The sequence below is a fragment of the Panicum virgatum genome, chromosome 1K (assembly GCF_016808335.1).
Source record: "Panicum virgatum strain AP13 chromosome 1K, P.virgatum_v5, whole genome shotgun sequence".
In the NCBI taxonomy this organism is placed as follows: domain Eukaryota; kingdom Viridiplantae; phylum Streptophyta; class Magnoliopsida; order Poales; family Poaceae; genus Panicum; species Panicum virgatum.
The window spans coordinates 38,292,298-38,309,121 of record NC_053136.1 but is presented as its reverse complement, the minus strand read 5'-3'; the positions used below and the strand labels follow the sequence as shown (position 1 = coordinate 38,309,121).

The 16,824-nt window shown below is 46.3% G+C and overlaps 2 protein-coding genes and 1 non-coding gene across 4 annotated transcripts; 2 read left to right on the top strand and 1 right to left on the bottom strand.

The window, feature by feature from the left end:
• Positions 1-881: 881 nt before the first annotated feature.
• Positions 882-7,738, bottom strand: LOC120706172 (protein ACTIVITY OF BC1 COMPLEX KINASE 8, chloroplastic-like). Of its 2 annotated transcripts, XM_039990757.1 has the most exons (20): positions 7,099-7,738; positions 6,452-6,587; positions 5,805-5,971; positions 5,148-5,268; positions 4,985-5,085; positions 4,687-4,785; positions 4,481-4,591; positions 4,318-4,397; positions 4,161-4,230; positions 3,364-3,437; positions 3,176-3,245; positions 3,004-3,092; positions 2,682-2,806; positions 2,496-2,576; positions 2,349-2,409; positions 2,128-2,182; positions 1,918-2,016; positions 1,732-1,821; positions 1,380-1,439; positions 882-1,293 (listed from the first exon to the last, which is right to left on the bottom strand). In XM_039990757.1, the coding sequence occupies exons 1-20, from the start codon at positions 7,585-7,587 to the stop codon at positions 1,177-1,179; spliced, it is 2,295 nt and encodes a 764-aa protein (XP_039846691.1). In that variant the 5' UTR covers positions 7,588-7,738; the 3' UTR covers positions 882-1,176. The 2 variants fall into 2 exon arrangements, 1 of the variants encoding a protein (XP_039846691.1); XR_005688218.1 differs by lacking the exons at positions 882-1,293; positions 1,380-1,439; positions 1,732-1,821 and having other exon boundaries at positions 1,943-2,016; positions 2,128-2,231; positions 7,099-7,678.
• A 598-nt stretch (positions 7,739-8,336) lies between these two features.
• Positions 8,337-8,408, top strand: TRNAW-CCA. Its single transcript has one exon. It is a non-coding gene; the product is annotated as a tRNA-Trp (tRNA).
• Positions 8,409-12,809: 4,401 nt separating this feature from the next.
• Positions 12,810-15,698, top strand: LOC120706162 (phosphopantothenate--cysteine ligase 1-like). Its single transcript, XM_039990745.1, has 9 exons — positions 12,810-12,951; positions 13,114-13,237; positions 14,102-14,146; positions 14,299-14,384; positions 14,476-14,528; positions 14,608-14,667; positions 14,746-14,847; positions 14,975-15,094; positions 15,230-15,698. The coding sequence occupies exons 1-9, from the start codon at positions 12,831-12,833 to the stop codon at positions 15,461-15,463; spliced, it is 945 nt and encodes a 314-aa protein (XP_039846679.1). The 5' UTR covers positions 12,810-12,830; the 3' UTR covers positions 15,464-15,698.
• The last annotated feature ends 1,126 nt before the right edge of the window (positions 15,699-16,824 follow it).

Here is a 16,824-nt window from a genome sequence, read left to right as displayed (position 1 = left end):
AGAGAGGAGCCGGCGGCTGGAAACAGAGGAGGTGAAAACCTAAACCTAAACCTAAGCTAATGATACCATAATGACGGGAATAATTAGTAATTAGTGTATTCCTCTAACCCTAGATGGGTGGGTATATATAGATCCTATACATGGGCCTCTAGATGAGCCTCTATACACATGGGCTCAATATACTCCAACAGTACCATTTGCGTTTTTTTTCTTTGGCAGCTTTACACTGGCCCAGGCGCAGCGACATGGTTCCTGCGTAGGGGTGGTAATGGGTCATGGGCCTAGTGGTCTCTTCACAGCCCAACAAGCCTTTTAAATTATTTATTTCAAAATTATATAAGATTAGATTCCGGCCTTTTTAGGGCCCGGCCCTTAAATTTTCTAGTTCAAAATCTTGGACCTTTTACCACCCCTATTCCTGCGATGTTGGTTACACGCGGCAAAGCTTCAATAGAATGGTTTTATAAGCTGCAACGGTCTACTAAGGCCAGATCACAACCCTTTTGCCTTCTATGGAGTTTTATTTATTGCAATTTTCATCTCAAATTATCAATCATTTTCTCTTTTCTAGATATGCACATTTTTACTATATATCTAAAGTATGTATCTAGAAAATTCAAAATGATTTATATGAAATGGAGGGGGTAGGGTTCACATGACTGGGTACGCTGGGTTGTTAACGATGTGGTTTAGTAGTTTGGGACTAAAGATGCTGCTGCATAATTTACTGCTAACCACCATTGACGTGATGAACGTTAACAAGCAATGCCATTAATTTAGCGTGGCCACATCTACCATGGACCTACATCCTCAAGAGAAAGCGAGAGAGAAAAAGACCATCAAGCGTACAAAATCTCATACAGAGGATGAGGGCATCAAACTGAAACCATCAAACCTGTCATCCACCCTGAATCATTATATGAAACAAAATCTTTGTTTCTGATGCACCATAGAAGCGAACGATACATGTAAAAATGTCTATTATACACTATGTACATGTTTCTGTTATACACCGCATCTACATACAAATATATTAGACACCGGTGGCCGTGGCTATGCTACATTGCGTGGGAGTAAAATTGGGCAGAAGAGAAACAAAAAATGGGATGGTGAAGACATCGGGCAACACTGAAAAATGACGGATCAGTCCTCGCTGATGGACGGGCGACTCAGAACTCAGGCAGTGCCGGTTATCAGTCTCTCCTGCCGATCCAACTTCTTCACCTTGATAAGGCTGACAAGAACTTGTAGCCCGAAGAATGCGCAAAGAGAGTATGCAATTGTTGCTGGTCCCTGCAATGGTTGATTGAAGGTGTGGTAAAACAAATGCATGCTAGAAATTTGGTGAAATGTATGCTCCAGTTTGTTGGAAAACTCACCCGGATCGAATTGAAGTACAACATTGTTGCAAGGTTCGCCAAACTACCTGCAGCAATTCCCTGGATGACAAAGAACAGTGCTTCAGGACATGTTATGACCATATGGAACTTCAGAAAAAAATAGTCAATAAAGAAACTAATTTCATGACGCAACGGGTGTTCCACATGATCGAATTTCTTTCTTTGAATTTGCAGGCACCCTATGTCAACTTTGTTTTAACATTTACAAGTACATTCAATGCGGGAGCTAACTGAATTGCATGAACTCAGCGCTATCCATCAGAAGTATGTCCTTCCTTTCATAGTTCAGCATGATGTAACAAAACAAAAAAGTTAATAGTTTTTAACTCACATATCCAATAGTCTTCTGAACAGCGGCAACTCTTTGAAATGCTCTTTCTGATTCCAGTGTTCTGACACGAAGCTTGAGATCACCTTGCTCCTGTAAAACAGCAATCCATCGAGTTCAATGACACTATTTCCTCGAAGGCCATGTGCAAACAACACAAATACAACACGAAATAGTGTTTGTACTTACCAAACGCTCAATGATTTGTGCAAGCTTTTCAACTCTGTCAGGTTGGCGGAACAAATTATAAAATGCACGGGATTGCCTTTCCCATCTCTTCTTTGCATCCTGATATATGATGAAAATCAAGAGCACTTAAAACTCTCAATATCAATACTCCAAAGAAAGGCCACCATATAGATAGGTTAACAACAGCATTGACCAAATTTTGAAACTTGCCTTTACAACTACTTCAACACCAGCTTCATTAAATCTTAGCAATTCCCGGGCATATCTAGCAAATTTAATAGATGTCTCAAGTCAGCTCCAGAAAAAAGGTCAAGCTGAAAAAAAATTTAGCCTTTTAAGAGTACAAAATAAGTGAAAGATGTGCAAGCTTCACGTATTTCTTTGTTAAAAAAATAAAAGTATGAAATGCTAGTAATGAATTAAGTACTCACGGCTTAGCAATCTCTGTAATATCAAATCTAGGATCAAGGCCTTTCCCAATGCCATCTAGAACTGCAAAGAATGGAGATAGCATGAGGAACAATGACAGTATGATAATCATTTTCTCAGAAAACATGTAGGCTATTAGACATTCAAACCTGAGAATGCTCTGACCACAAATGTAAATGTGGCAGGGAACCGAAATGGTTGATCAGCAGCAATTGCCAAAAGATCCTCTCCTGCAAAATTTAGTTTGAGTCAAAATAACGAAATTAACAGAATACAACTCAACATGTTTCCATCGATCAAGTCCATAAGTCCATTGGTACGTTACAAAGCATTACCGATTGCAGCAAGTCTCTGCTTCTTCTTTTCGAACTTCTCCTCCTTAGTTAATTGCTTTTTAAATCCTAATTCTGCAGTTGTCATCTCTCTCTCCTTTCTTTGTGCTGCGAGGCGCTCTTGAAAGCTATAAATAATAAGCACAACAAAGTAATGTCAAACTTCAGGGTCATACAGTTCAAAAGATTCTATTTGCAAATAACTACAAGGTAACATCTTCTCAGGGACAGCATCATATTTGGTTACTCTTTCTTCTTAATGAAATGGAACGCAGCTCTCATGCCTATTTAAGGGAGAAAAATCTTCTCAGTGAAATATAACTACCTATTAAGGAAAAATTGAGCTGTTCTTCTGACAGCAGTCATATCTCCGGTAGGAACAAGGACACCCATTTGAACCATTGCTTGAAGAACCTGCAGATATACAGGATTCAACACTACCAGAACTTCACAGGGTCTAAATTATCCTTCGGATGCTATTATGCCCGGAGACTTACTTTGTCAGGATCCTTTTCATAAACTCCATAGAATACTTCTAGTAGTCCTTCCCGGATATTTGGACTGATACTGCAAGTAAGAAGAGTGAAGATTAGATTATCCATACCGCAACTAGATCAAGGGAAGTGACACAAATTTTCTCAAGAAATGAAGCTTATGCAAAAGGATAAAGAAAATTGTATGCTACCTTCCCATCATTCCAAAGTCATAGAAGATAAGCCTCCCACCATTGACATCATCAACAGCAATATTTCCTGGATGCTGTAAAGAAACCACCATTAGCTCTTAAGCCAGAGCATAACAGCTGCTCTATTTGAGATACTAAAATTGAGCAAGAAGACAGTAGGGATGATTCAGTCTCACGAAATTTGCAATATATAATAGCATGTTGGATTTTGTCTATGGCTGAAGCACATACGCACAGAAAGGTGAGCCATAAATCTGCCAAGGCTAACGTGCACCATGACAAAGGTGTCGGTGTTTTACCGTTAACCTACTGAGGGATACCCCGAGGTAGTCGATTTGTAGGCAAGGTGTCGCCAAGATCAGGAAATCAATGGTGCACACAACACAAGATTTAGACAGGTTCAAGCCGTTGAATAGCGTAATACCTTACATCCTGTTTGTGTTTAGTGGTTTGTATTGGGTGAGATTGATGTTATGCTAGTCTAGGCTTGAGGTTTTTCTGCCGATCCATGTACCCCTGCCCTTGGGATTACTAGTGAGTTACAAGGTAGAAGTACTAGTAGGATTACAAGATATGAGTTCTAGTAGGATTACAGAGGAATCCTAGTAGGAGTCCGTGTTCTTTCTGCCTTGTGGGTACCGAGGGATCTATCCCCGACAAAAGGGACCTCATAAATTCAATGATACAACTTTTAACAGGCCAATGCATGAATAGCAATGAAGTGAAGGATGTTGTGAAGGTGAGAGTAACAATAATGACCACAGCAGTGTTTGTGGAGGATGTACAGAACAACTAACCGGGTCAGCATGGAAAAATCCATGGGACAAGATTTGCTCAAGGTAGGACTCAACAGCATAACGGCCTAATCTGGAAGTGATTCACGTTAGCCAGAAGCAGCCAATGTCAGTTGGGACAGAAAATTGAGGCCATGGCTGACTGGTATACAATACATACCTTTTCCGATCGACTCCTAATTTGTCTAACTGCTGTATTCTGTTAATTTTAATTCCTGGGACATACTCCATTGTTAGAACCTGCAATCAATATAAAATAAACTTAACTGTCTATTCCAAGTTGCTAGTTACATCTGTTTTATAAGTTTCTGTATAGAAGAAACCTGAGGTGTAGTGTACTTCCAGTGAACTTCAGGAACCTTCACATAATCCAATTTTTTGAAGTTCTCAGCAAACTTTTCAGCGTTAAATGCTTCCTTCGTATAGTCAATTTCCTGATAAAAAAACATGAGCTGATTACATGATCAACAATAAGTTAATAACATAGTCAAGTACAGCACAACAACACATGCTCATAAAACTAAGTTACCTGATATAAAACAGATGCACATTCATCATAAATAGCAACCCAGTCTCTCTTGGCACCATCTGACTTTGGATCCACTTTCTGAAGGTATTCAGCTATTACCTAGAACCAATTAGTATTTTTTTTAGCAAATGGTAAAAAATGAACTCAGATTAGGTAACAAACATAATGTCTTTTCTTATATTATAATAAAAGACAATAGCACATATAAAACCATGTATGATGCAGGATGTTTTTTTCCATTATCTGAAAAATAAAGGCACGGTATCTCCTAGGAGTACTAACACTATAAATAACTTACCCTTAAATTCTTCAGATCAATATCAAACAGCTCCTTCAGACCAGGTCTTTGCACTTTGATGACAACCTCTTGGCCATTCAGACGTGCCCGATGAACCTGGCCTGCCAAAAGAGGATAGATGATTATTGTGTCAACGTGTTTATTAACATCACAAGTTTATTACCGAGGCTAGCAGCAGCTATTGGTTCAAAATCAAATCTATCAAATATCTCATTGACAGATGCCCCCAGCTCTTCTTCGACAATTTTTACAGCTGTCTCTGAAGGAAATGGAGGAACTTGATCCTGCATGAGAGACAATAATTCCATGATTTCATCATAATAAGGGTATTAATATAGGGATGTGCATTAGCTAAAAACTAGAAAAGAGAACAACATAATTTCATAGCACATCTGACAGCTATTTTCTTCCTTCACATTAGCACAGTATGAGGCTAGCAAGTTTGGTTATCCACTAGGTAGATCTAGAAAACTGAGCTAATTTTAGTGCATATTTAAGCTTATGTACATAGAGGGTGTTCAAATTACTTTCTAGCAATTCCTCTAAGCACTAGGCATGTCTACAATCAAAATAAGTTCCAACACACAGACCTGTAACTCAGATAACTGATCCACATATTGCTGTGAAGGAATATACACACTGGTGGAGAACTGCTGCCTAATTTTGATGAATGGGGGGCCTAATCTCAAAACACTCTCCTTTAGCCACTTGGTAAGAACTAACTTTAGCAAACATTTAGGCTTGTGTATGATAGAGGGTGGTAAAATTACTTTCTGACACCAGGCATATCTACAATTAAAAAAAGTTTCGACACACAGACCTGTAACTCAGATAACTGATCCACATATTCCTGTGGAAGAATATCCACTCTGGTGGAGAATTGCTGCCCTATTTTGATGAATGTGGGGCCTAATCTCAAAATACTCTCTTTTAGCCACTTGGCAAGAACTTTCCTCCTCATTTTCTTTTTCTCTTCCGTGATCCCCCCTGCAGAAGTTGTTTTAGATGTTTAATCAAGGTATACAATTTCGAAGCAAACATCTAGTTAACTCTTCGATATCACAGAATGTATTATGCACAAAAACACCAAAAAAATTGCAAAACATTTATGAACATCATTGTGTAAGTGATATGCATCCAATGTGTTGACTAGCACGCAATACACACTGTTGTATAGGATGAAGGAATTTTTTTTCAATTGTATTCACAAATGTTTGTAACAAAGATGTGATAACATAAATCATAAAATAGATGGGAACAGCTTATTACTTCTTTTGACAGGTACGAAAGCAAACATGTACGGGTGAGTTCCTTAAAGGGCGTACCCAGTGCCGTAGGCTTCCCGCACTGTGCGGGGTCTGGGGAAGGGTTGTTTTTAAGCCCCAAGCCTTACCCACACAAATGTGCAAAAGCTGGGGCTCGAACCCGGGACCTTCAAAAAAAAAACTTCTAAAGGGAATTACTAACCTCTGTAGGTGAACTTCTGGTTGTTGAGCCAAGCCTTGAATATAAATGTAAAAACGAAGCCCCATATTTCCAATGTTCTTTGAATCGTTGAATAAGTTTTAAACCGATTCCAGCGACCACCAGGAGCAACAGACACCTGCAATATTTAGTTATTCAACTTTAAAGGGAAAGGGAGAAGGAGGACGGTGAATGACAAAGAAACGGCAGCTATGTTCTTCAGATATTGGCAACTGAATATCATTACATATCATGGTTACCAAATTGGTATTGTGGGAATCATGCTGGGAGGTGGGAACCTCGTATAACCTCAGAAGCCAAAGGGTAAAGACGTAAAGTTGGGGCCATGTATCATCTACCCAACCTGACACAGTGAACCAACCAGCCAGCCTGTTGCATTTTCAACCAGGCCCGATCGATTTTGCTCCAGAGAGCCTTGGATGATGCTACTAGCTCAGTATTAGCCTGTGAAGATATGTGATGCTGGTACTATACTCCTACCTAAATTTGAACTCCGTTCCAACTAGAGTACCACGAATGCACTTGTCCCCACATTGCATTGAATTGATGTCACCCAAGTCAAGCTGCGCCACTGACTTCAGTCAAAGCAACATGCAGCGATATACGGACGACAAGCAAACAGAACGCACCTGAGGCAACTGCTCCCCGCCGCTCTGCTTGAACCAGGCGTCCTCCCTCCCGATCTCCTCCACCCTCTCCTTCCTCCGCTTCTCGTCCTCCACCGCCGGGACGACGGGGACCAGGGCCGCGCTACTCGCGGTCGTCGGCGCCGCGGCCTCCTTCTCCTTCACCGCCGCGCCGTTCCCGCCCGCGCCGACGCTCCCGTTGCCGTTCCCGTTGCTCCCGAGGTAGGCCTGGACGGCGGCATCGTCGTACCCGACGCCGCTCCCGTTCCCGCTGAGCCCGCCGCGCTTGGCGGCGTCCTCCTCGGCCGGCGGGGGCGCGCGGTCCTCGAGGACGGCGCGCACGGGGGCGGCCCGCGATCGCCGTCGGAAGCACGGGAGCCGGGGAGGCGGGGGCCGCGGGTGGAGGCGGAAGCGGCGGAGGCGGAGGTGGGCGGGGACGGAGAGCGAGGTGGAGGCGACGAGGGCGGCCGCCGCCGCGGGCGCGACGGACATGGCGCGCCGGGGGGTGGGGGCGCTGGCTAGGGTTCGTGGGCTCGGGGTTTTGGCGGGACGCGCCGAGTGCGGGTGGCTTGGAGAAATGGAGGGGCGGAGTGGTGGTGGTGGGAGGAAAGAGCCGAGCAGGAGGGGGGCAAGCGGGAAGGGGAGGAGAGAGAGCCACCTGGGAGGGCACGGAGGATGAGGCCATCTGACATGGGCTCTGGTGATTGGGCGGAGGTGAGGCGGTGGGGCCCGGCGTGGGAGAGCTTTGAAGCCTCTAGTTCCCGTTTTTCTTTTGGACCTCCTCTCTCTCTCCGTGCCTTGCTTGATGTTTAGGGGTCTTTGGCAGGGCTCCTCCAACCGGTGGAGCCGGAGCCGGAGCCGGAGCTGATGAAGTCATATTTTCTGGCTCCACCGGCTCCGTCGAAGCAGCTAGGAAAAGAGCTCCAGCTCTCTGGAGCGCTCCCCTGGAGCCCGACGTCAGCGCACCCATTTGGCAGGGCTCCTGCCGGAGCCAGCGATGGAGCCGCTCGCGGAGCCCTGGAAATGACCCCCTTAGTTTCGTAGGTTTGTCATTTGTGTGAGCTTTTCGGCTGCGGCTCCATGAACCCAACGTTGCGATGGGGACCCACTGTCTGTATCCGCCAAGTGGGCAACAAACAAATCCTCCTGCGACCAACCGTTGCTAGGCATGTCGGATTGGATTACATGTTTAAAGGTGCTCCAGATAACAAGTTTATATCTTAAGTACGACCATCAACGCCGGATCCGTGGCGCAATGGTAGCGCGTCTGACTCCAGATCAGAAGGTTGCGTGTTCGATTCACGTCGGGTTCAATGCCCCGATCCAATTCGGATCCTCTTTTTGTTTTTTTTTCGTTGGACATCACTTTCTTTTTTTTTTAATTGCAAGCTATCGTGTGTGTTTGAAGAAGACCGGCGTGCGTCGTCAAGCCCAGCAGGGGTTAGGGCCTTTTACCACTAATTAGAGGTATTAAATGAAGTTTAATTACAATTTTCACAATTATAATATTATAGCATGTGCTGTAGCTAATAACGTTTTTGACCGCATGATCAGAGAATGATTAGAGGTGGTTACTGTAGCATCACTGTAGCCAATCATGATGAAACTTGGCTCATTAGATTCGTTTCGAAAAGTTACATCCATCCGTGAAAAATTTTCACAAATAAACTTTATTTAGTATTCTATACATACATTTGTTTTTTTATGAAAAATATTTCAAGAGGCTAACCAAACATGGCCCAGAAAGAAAGGGCTGTTGGGCGAGGCAGAGCGTGGGCTGGAATCGTACTGCCCACCGCGCGCCCGCTGCTCGTAGATGACGGGCGGGCCGGCGGCCGGGCCGCGGAGCACCGGCGCGGCGACGCCCGCCGGCCATGCCCCCACCCACCACCGGGTTGCTTTTCTTTTCTACTGTCTTTTGTATAGTGCTCCGCAAGGCAGGCGCTGACGCGCCAATCTTTGCTGATCCCAAAAGCCCCGAACGTCAGCTGATGTTGGTGCTGCCTGCTGCGTCCTTAATAGTGGCCATTTTGATTCAGTAGAGTTACTATAGCAAACTTTGACCATTAGAAATATTAAATAAAAGCAGTTTACAAAATTAATTTCACAACTTCACGCTACTCCGCGAGACGAATCTAATGAGGCCTTTGATCGTATAATTAGAGGATGATTACTGTAGTATTATTGTAGCAAATCATGGATTAGTTAGACTCATTACATTCATCGCGCAAAGTTGTATCCATCTGTAAAAAGATTTTGCAAATAAATTTCGTTTAATACTCCATACTTGTAAGATTCCTTTCTAGCGCTAGGTGTGGTAGGGTAAACCAAACATGGCCAGTGATAGTAGATTTACATACGTACTCCCTCCTAAAAAAAGCATTGCAATTTTATGACAAATTAATAAGAAAATAAAATGATCATATCTATCTCTATTTATTAACCATATTTGGCACTAATTGATTTTTTATGGACATGCACTTTTTAAATAGGATAAAATGACTTATTTTGAGACAAATTTTGAATCCTAAAATAATTTGTTTTTAGGACAGAGGGAGTAGTCAAAATGGAGCTTATTTATTTGTCCCATATACTTCATTTGAGACATGTTTCTCGCAAAACATTGTTACTCAGTGGTATATAAACGAAGAATAACTGCCGCAGACGGACATATGTAATAAACCATATAAATGTAGTAGAAACAAAGCTTGCGAAAAATAAGACATTCTATGTAAACACTAGCTACAAAGCATACATGTCTTGTCGCGGATATATGAACGGTGCCAAAAACATGTATTGCCAGAATTTGTGCATTCTTTGATCACGGTCTACCAGACCCGCTCAAAAAAAAACCCAACCCTACCCGATTAATGCGTGGGCTGGGCTCGGGCCAAAATCTTTGACCCGACAAAAAAAGGAATGGACACGAGTTGAAATTTTTGACCCAAAATCCGACCCAACCCGACCCGTATTTTGTACATAAAAAATCAAGCTTGCCCCTACGCAACCCGAACCCAACCCGATCACGTGTCGGGTCGGGCTCGGGCCAAAAAAATCCAATCCAATGGTTGGGTTGGGCCGAGTATATAGGGTGAAAAAAGGTATTGGATTTCTTTCAGCCCGGAACCAGCCCGAGAAATGATCGGGCCTAGTTCTACTTCTACCTAGACATCTCTGGGTCCGCTGGCCACAGGCATGCCCCCGTGCGCATGCGTATGGTTAGTTTGTTCTTCGGTCAAGGCGTCAAACCGGTCCTGACTCCTGAGCGTGCAGATGGGCCACTGCACGGACGGATCGGAGCTAGCTGATGAGTGCACCGTACCCCAATGTAAAAGGATTACTGTATTAGTAAGGGCAGTCTCAGTGGGAGTTTTATGAGCACAGTTATCTAGACTGAGAACTAGGTAACTGTATTAGATCGGTTTTATGGCGATGAAACTCTTCTCACATCACATGAAACTCCACAATTCTCCCTCCTTGCTATGTCAGCAAAAGTGGTGGTATTTAATGTCATGAAATTAAACTCTGCATAAAACTCCCATTAAAACTGGCCTAATTGCATAGCCGGGATGTACTACGGACCGGATCGGAATGGCCGCGCCGCCTGACCCGACGACAGTAGGAGAGACATTATGAATCGGTTGATGCAAGATTGATCCCAGCTGTTGATGCACGTAATGACGCCAGGCCACCAGCAGCTAATAATAAGTAGTAAAGGCAGGAGTGATGGAGGACGACGTGCTGTTCTTCCTAGCTACACTCGGTATCATGCATGGCCCGCCCATTCACGGTCGTTGCTCAACCAGAAACGCAGGCGCTTCATGTAACAAAAGTGCACGCGTAGCTTAATTAGGTTAGGTCCGGCGGCCCACGCCCAGGGAGGAATTAGGCCACCGCGCGCCGGCCATCTCCGGGCGGCGCGGCCGGGCATGTGTGCAGCGGCCGTGTGCGCGGTGGTAGTGGTACCGGCCCGATCTACTGGATGATGGATCACGGCACAGCAGGCAGAGAGCAAGGAAGGGGCCCTCGCGCCGTCGCGCGATTAGCTAGCTAGCCTATCCCCTCCTCTCTGCTATTACTAGCAGCCGAGCAACAGAGGGGGCCCAGGTGGTTGGGTTCCAGCCTTCCAGGCTTCCGGAGATGAGCGGCGCCGCGGCCGCGCTCATCACCAAGCCCACGGCAATGGGCAATGGCCACACGCCAGCCACGTACGAAATGATAAGCATCCCCAACGGCGCGGCTCGTGTGTTTTTCACATGGTTTCGTCGTCCCATGGTATTTGTTCCCGCCGCGTTTAGCGTGGATGGGAATGAGTCAAACTCATGATACTAAAAGACCGGAACACAGGCGGGATGGAACGTTTTTAGCGTGGAAGTGTAGAGCCATCTCGTTTCACCTTCCATTGCTACTAATAGAAAAATATTTAGGCAATATCAAACTTTTCATTTCTCCGCATAAACTGTTTATATATGCACATGTAATTGTTTGATTCGTGCGATTTACTTCTGAAGTTCTTTTTTTTAACAAACCTACATCTGGTAGTTGAGCGCTCCTTGTATATCCACATCGTTCGTGTGATCCTTGTGCTTTTCCTCTTTCTCGATCCTATCTGTTATGTATTTTTTCTAAGAATCCAATGATATATATATATATATGATAAAAGAGGGCTTATTTCTACCAGAAACATGCTATGAAAGATAGATGCCAATAAATCTACCATCTCGATATGCAACTGATTTGCTTATTTAGACGGAGATGTGATTTGTACACCAACAAACACTACAAGAAAAATGGCCTTTCGTCCAACACATTAGTACCGGACACATTTTCGTCCGGTACTAACGTGCGAAATTAGTACCAGGCAGACATTTTTTTGTCCTCGAAAGTCATTTAGTAGCGGGTGGTGTTATGGTCCGGTACTAAAATAGCGCGGCCATTTAGTACTGGTCAATGACACCAACCGGTACTAAAGGGTGACATTTAGTATCAGTCGGTGTTTTGACCCGGTAATAAATAGGCCTCCATGGGTTACTTCAAAAAAAAATATCTCGCACATAGGCACATGTGATGCAGAGATGGGATGGTAAAGGAAGCTATACGGGAGACTTGATGTTGTGTGTTCCAATCCTCGCAACCATTTGTATTTTTTCTTCTATGGGTCGCATATTTAGTACCGGTTGATGCGACCGGTACTGAATGGCCGGCCAGCCAGTACCGGTTGAATCAACCGGTATAAAGCAGCCCCTAGGACCGGTACTAATAAACATTTCTCTGGCCGTGAAAACATTATCAAATTGCAAATTGAGTGGGGCTCAACTAAGGAAGGAATATATCCACTCAGATTTGAGCCCTCCTCATATTTTTATAAGCAAACGTGCATGTATGTGAGCATTCCGGCCTGTGTATATAAAGTGTATTTTGAAAAAAAAAAACTTATGAAGGAAAACCATCCGGTTTATATTGTGAACAAAAACTAATTGAGCGCCGTCCCTGACTGAAATTCGGCGGGGTATACCAGTACGACTAGCCGGACTCGTACACGAATTTTAGCTTTGGAGATGCTGATGGACTGATGGAGCCATGGAGGTTGGAGTTGGAGGACTTGGCGAACAGCCGGATAGAAGAGAACAACCGCCAACCGTGGGGTGGTGGGTAGTTTCGCGCTCCTTTAAATACTCCACTGCCCTTCTCGCCGCTCCCTCCCTCAAACCGCCGGCCTCCAAGCCCCCGCAGCCATGGTCGCGGCGGAGGACCCGGAATCCTTCTTCGCCACCGCGCCGCCGCTGGGGGATGCCGGCGCCGTCGCCGCCAGGCTGCAGGAGTTCCTCGCGCGCAACTCTTCCCATCCCTCCTCAGGTAACCGCGCGCTGCCTCTTGGCAAGGCCCCCGCGCACGCGACGTGCGCGGGTCTTTTCGTCGAACACCTGAGGCGCGTCGGCGTGGCGACGAGCCTTTGGCCGCGCGGCGCGCGCTAGCTCTATCTAACCCGTGCGAGCCTGTTTCGCAATGCGCGCGCAGAGGGCGGCGGGCGGCGGCGGATCGTGTGCGTCACGTCGGGCGGGACGACGGTGCCGCTGGAGCAGCGGTGCGTGCGCTACATCGACAACTTCAGCTCCGGCCACCGCGGCGCCGCGTCCACCGAGTAAGCTTTCTTGCCAGCTTCAGCTGCTCGCGATGATGGCGAGTGGCTTTCCCACAGTGCACTCTGTTCCAAATCACACGGACGCTCCGGTCAGCCGTGATCATAAGTTTTCCTCGCCACGGAAGATTTGTTTCTCCTTATAGATTGTAAAGTGTGCTACAATGATGCGTGTAGTAACTAGCTTCTGATTATGAGCTGGTCCCGAAAGCATGTACACTGCAATATGGCCCGCTTGAGAGAGTGTTTCAAAATTATTGCAATTTAAAGTAGGGATTAGAATTTCGTTTTTTGATTTCTTTTTGTCCACGGCGAAAACACCAAATTTTGGACTAAAAAGTGCACCTTTCAATTAGCACCCCAAAATTTCGGGCAGTAATTTCGTCATGACCAAAAAAAAGATACGAAATTTGAGAAATTTCAGCTGAAATTTTGAACACTGATTTCAAGCCCCATTTGGGATGATGGATTTGTCTTTTATTTCCTATAGCCAGTGGCAGTCTTTGCTGCACCTTTCCAGTGCAAATTATCCCTAAATTTCCAGTGGCAGTCTTTACTGCACCTTTTTATATACATCTAAAATAGGGAATGTTTACAGTTGTTAATGTTATGTGTTTTCAGTAAACAAATCTTTGTGTCTCCTTTGAAACTTAAGAGATTATGCTTTACATGCCTCATAGTTTCTGATGTACTTGTACAGAATGTTATATTGGCTTGAACATATGGTTTGCCATGTGATCCCTTGTTAGTTGTGATGGCTGTCTCATAAATACACTGAAAGTATGAATAGTCTCTTTCCAGTACAACTTTTGATGAATAGTAAGTACTCCCGAGTACTGATTTCCTTTTTCTTTTTTGGTGATATAGGTATTTCTTAAAGGCTGGTTATGCCGTCATCTTCGTGCATCGACGGTAATCCACAAGGCTATAGCTAGCCCACAATTTTTATCTTTCAGTTTTGTCAACTGTTAAGTATCTACATACTGCAAAGAAGATTGTTCTCCATATAACTTGAGGTTGAGGGCAATTTCTGAAATACTTTATGCTGTTCTTTGTGACTGCAGTGGGAGCTGCCAACCTTTCTGTAGGTTCCTGCCTGATGATTCATTTCTCAATTTCTTTGATGTAACTACAGAATCTAAGGTTCAAGGTTGGTAATTTACTGCTTCTAGTGCACATTAAAAGAACATATGAAGACCATTCCTTACTGTGCTAGAATCTATTATGTTTGTTTTTATCAGTGGTTGAGTCCCACACGACGGAGGTAAAGAAGGCAATTGGGGAGTATGGCAAGGTACAACATGTGCTCGTTACAACTTTTGATAGTGGCTCACTGATGTACAGACATTGGCTAATAGGTGAATTTCTTGCAGGCTATTGAAGGAGGAGCTCTGCTGAAACTCCCATTCACCACGATATTTGAATATCTTCAGGTACTGCAATTTTGATTTATTTCTTTGAGTCACATGGGTAAGGTAATCTGAACAGCATTGCACAACACTTTATTGCAGTTACTGAAGATGGTGGCTACATCTATGAGCTCTGTGAGTCTCCACGGGATGTTCTATCTCGCTGCCGCCGTCTCTGACTTTTATGTTCCATGGGATAGCATGGTATGTTTTACAGTAGGAGATGTGTTGCCTGGTTGCGTTTAACGTCTCATCCAGAATTCTTTTATCATGCTTTACTGCAAAGTACTAGTACCTCGCATGATTCATAGGGAATTCGCTTATTGTGCAGGCCAAACATAAGATTCAGTCAGCCGGAGGCCCACTGGATATGAAGCTAAGTCAGGTCCCCAAAATGCTTTCAGTTCTTCGAAACCAATGGGCCCCCATGGCCTTTTGCATATCTTTCAAGGTCAGTTTTGCCTGCAGCAGCATGGTGATACTATGGGAGAGACAATATCTGACGCCGAACGGCTGTTAGGTAGTTTTACGCAATATTGCAACCCTTTGTGTAACCTCCTTTTTTTTTGAAATGAACGGCGTGCAGCTTGAGACAGATACAGAGATTCTCATTCAGAAAGCAGAAGTGGCTCTGAACAAGTACAAGATGAACGTGGTCGTGGCCAATCTGCTTGCAACCTACAAAGAGGAGGTCGTCATCGTCTCGAATGGCGAAAGGAACACTATCCGGAGGTGCGGTGAGGATGAGGATCTGGAGGAGCGTATCATCAAGCTCCTAGAGAAGAGCCACTCAAAGTACATTTATAGCCAGCACAGATGATGGGTGCACCCAGGACGATGGCTACGGAAAGCTTGTTTCTACCGTTAACCGTTGGGCGTCAAAAGTCTCGCCTAAGTATGAGTTAATAATCCTGGGAAATCAGAATAACAAGAACCCCCCACCACCCATCAACTCTGAAAAAATATATAAATGCAATGTGCGTGTATGTAAGCAGCACTAATGTAATTGGTTCCTTTTCCTCCCGTGATGAAAACACACACACAAAAAAAATGCACATCCCCCCTCGTCCTCCCTGGGCCCGTCCTCCGACGCCGCGCCGTAGGCCCCCGTCCCCACCCCAGCTGCTCCCGGTGGCCACCGCCGGCGACCGGCCGGGCTGCGGCGGCAGCCCGCGGCGGAGCCGAAGCCGGCTTCGCTCGCCTCCTCCCTCCCTTCTCCCTCTCTCCCCCAACTTTCATCCGCTCCTACCCCACCCCTCGTCGCCGGCGGCCTCTGGGTCCGGATCCGGCGTCCCCTTTGCCGGATCTTGGCCCCCCATGGCCGGATTTGCTCGTGGCCTCCCTCCCTCGGCGAGGATTGGTCCCTCGTCGGCGCCGTGGGCTCGCTGGCGGGGAGGGCTCGCCGGTGGGCCGCGGGGGCTGCGGCTGCCCTTCTCCATCATATGTGCTGGCGCCAGTGGGCGTGGGGCTACTCGTCACCGACCGCTGGTGGTGGTCCTCGTCGGGGGCGGTGGTCGGAGGTGGGTCTGCCCTCTTTCGGTCGGTGGTGGGCTCGCTGGCGGGGAGGGCTCGCCGACGGGCCGCGCGGGCTGTGGCTGCTCCGGCTGCCCTTCCCCGTCGTCTGTTGGCGCCGGTGGCCGTGGGGCTGCTCGTCACCGACCGCCGGTGGTGGTCCTCGTCTGGGACGGTGGCCGAAGGTGGGTCTGCCCTCTTCCGGCCTCTGCTGACCGGGGCTGGCGTCGCTCGCTGTTGCCAACGGGTTCGCCTCGGTCTGTCGCCGCCCCTTGGGGGCGCCGGCTGGCGTCGTGGCTCACCCTCCCTCCCTTGGATCCGCGTGGCTCTTAGCCGGCCTTGGCATGGAGTTGGGCTCCCTGGTGAAAACCATGTCCGGGGCTCCAGACCGGCGACGTTGGCGACTAGTGCGTCATGCCCTTCTTGAGGGCGTTGTTATGGGAGACCTCCATGCCTCCTCTGCTGGCCTCCCGCTGCCGCCTGACCTCCGCCGCCGTCTATGTGTCCGCCTCGAGCCGCCGCCACCTGGTGAAAACCATGTCCGGTGTCTCGGACTGACGACGATGGCGCCTGGTGCGTCATGTCCCTCTTGAGGGCGTCATCTTGGGATTTCTCCATGCCTCCGCGGCGGCCTGATTCCTTTGTGACTTGCCGGGGGTGATCGTCCTC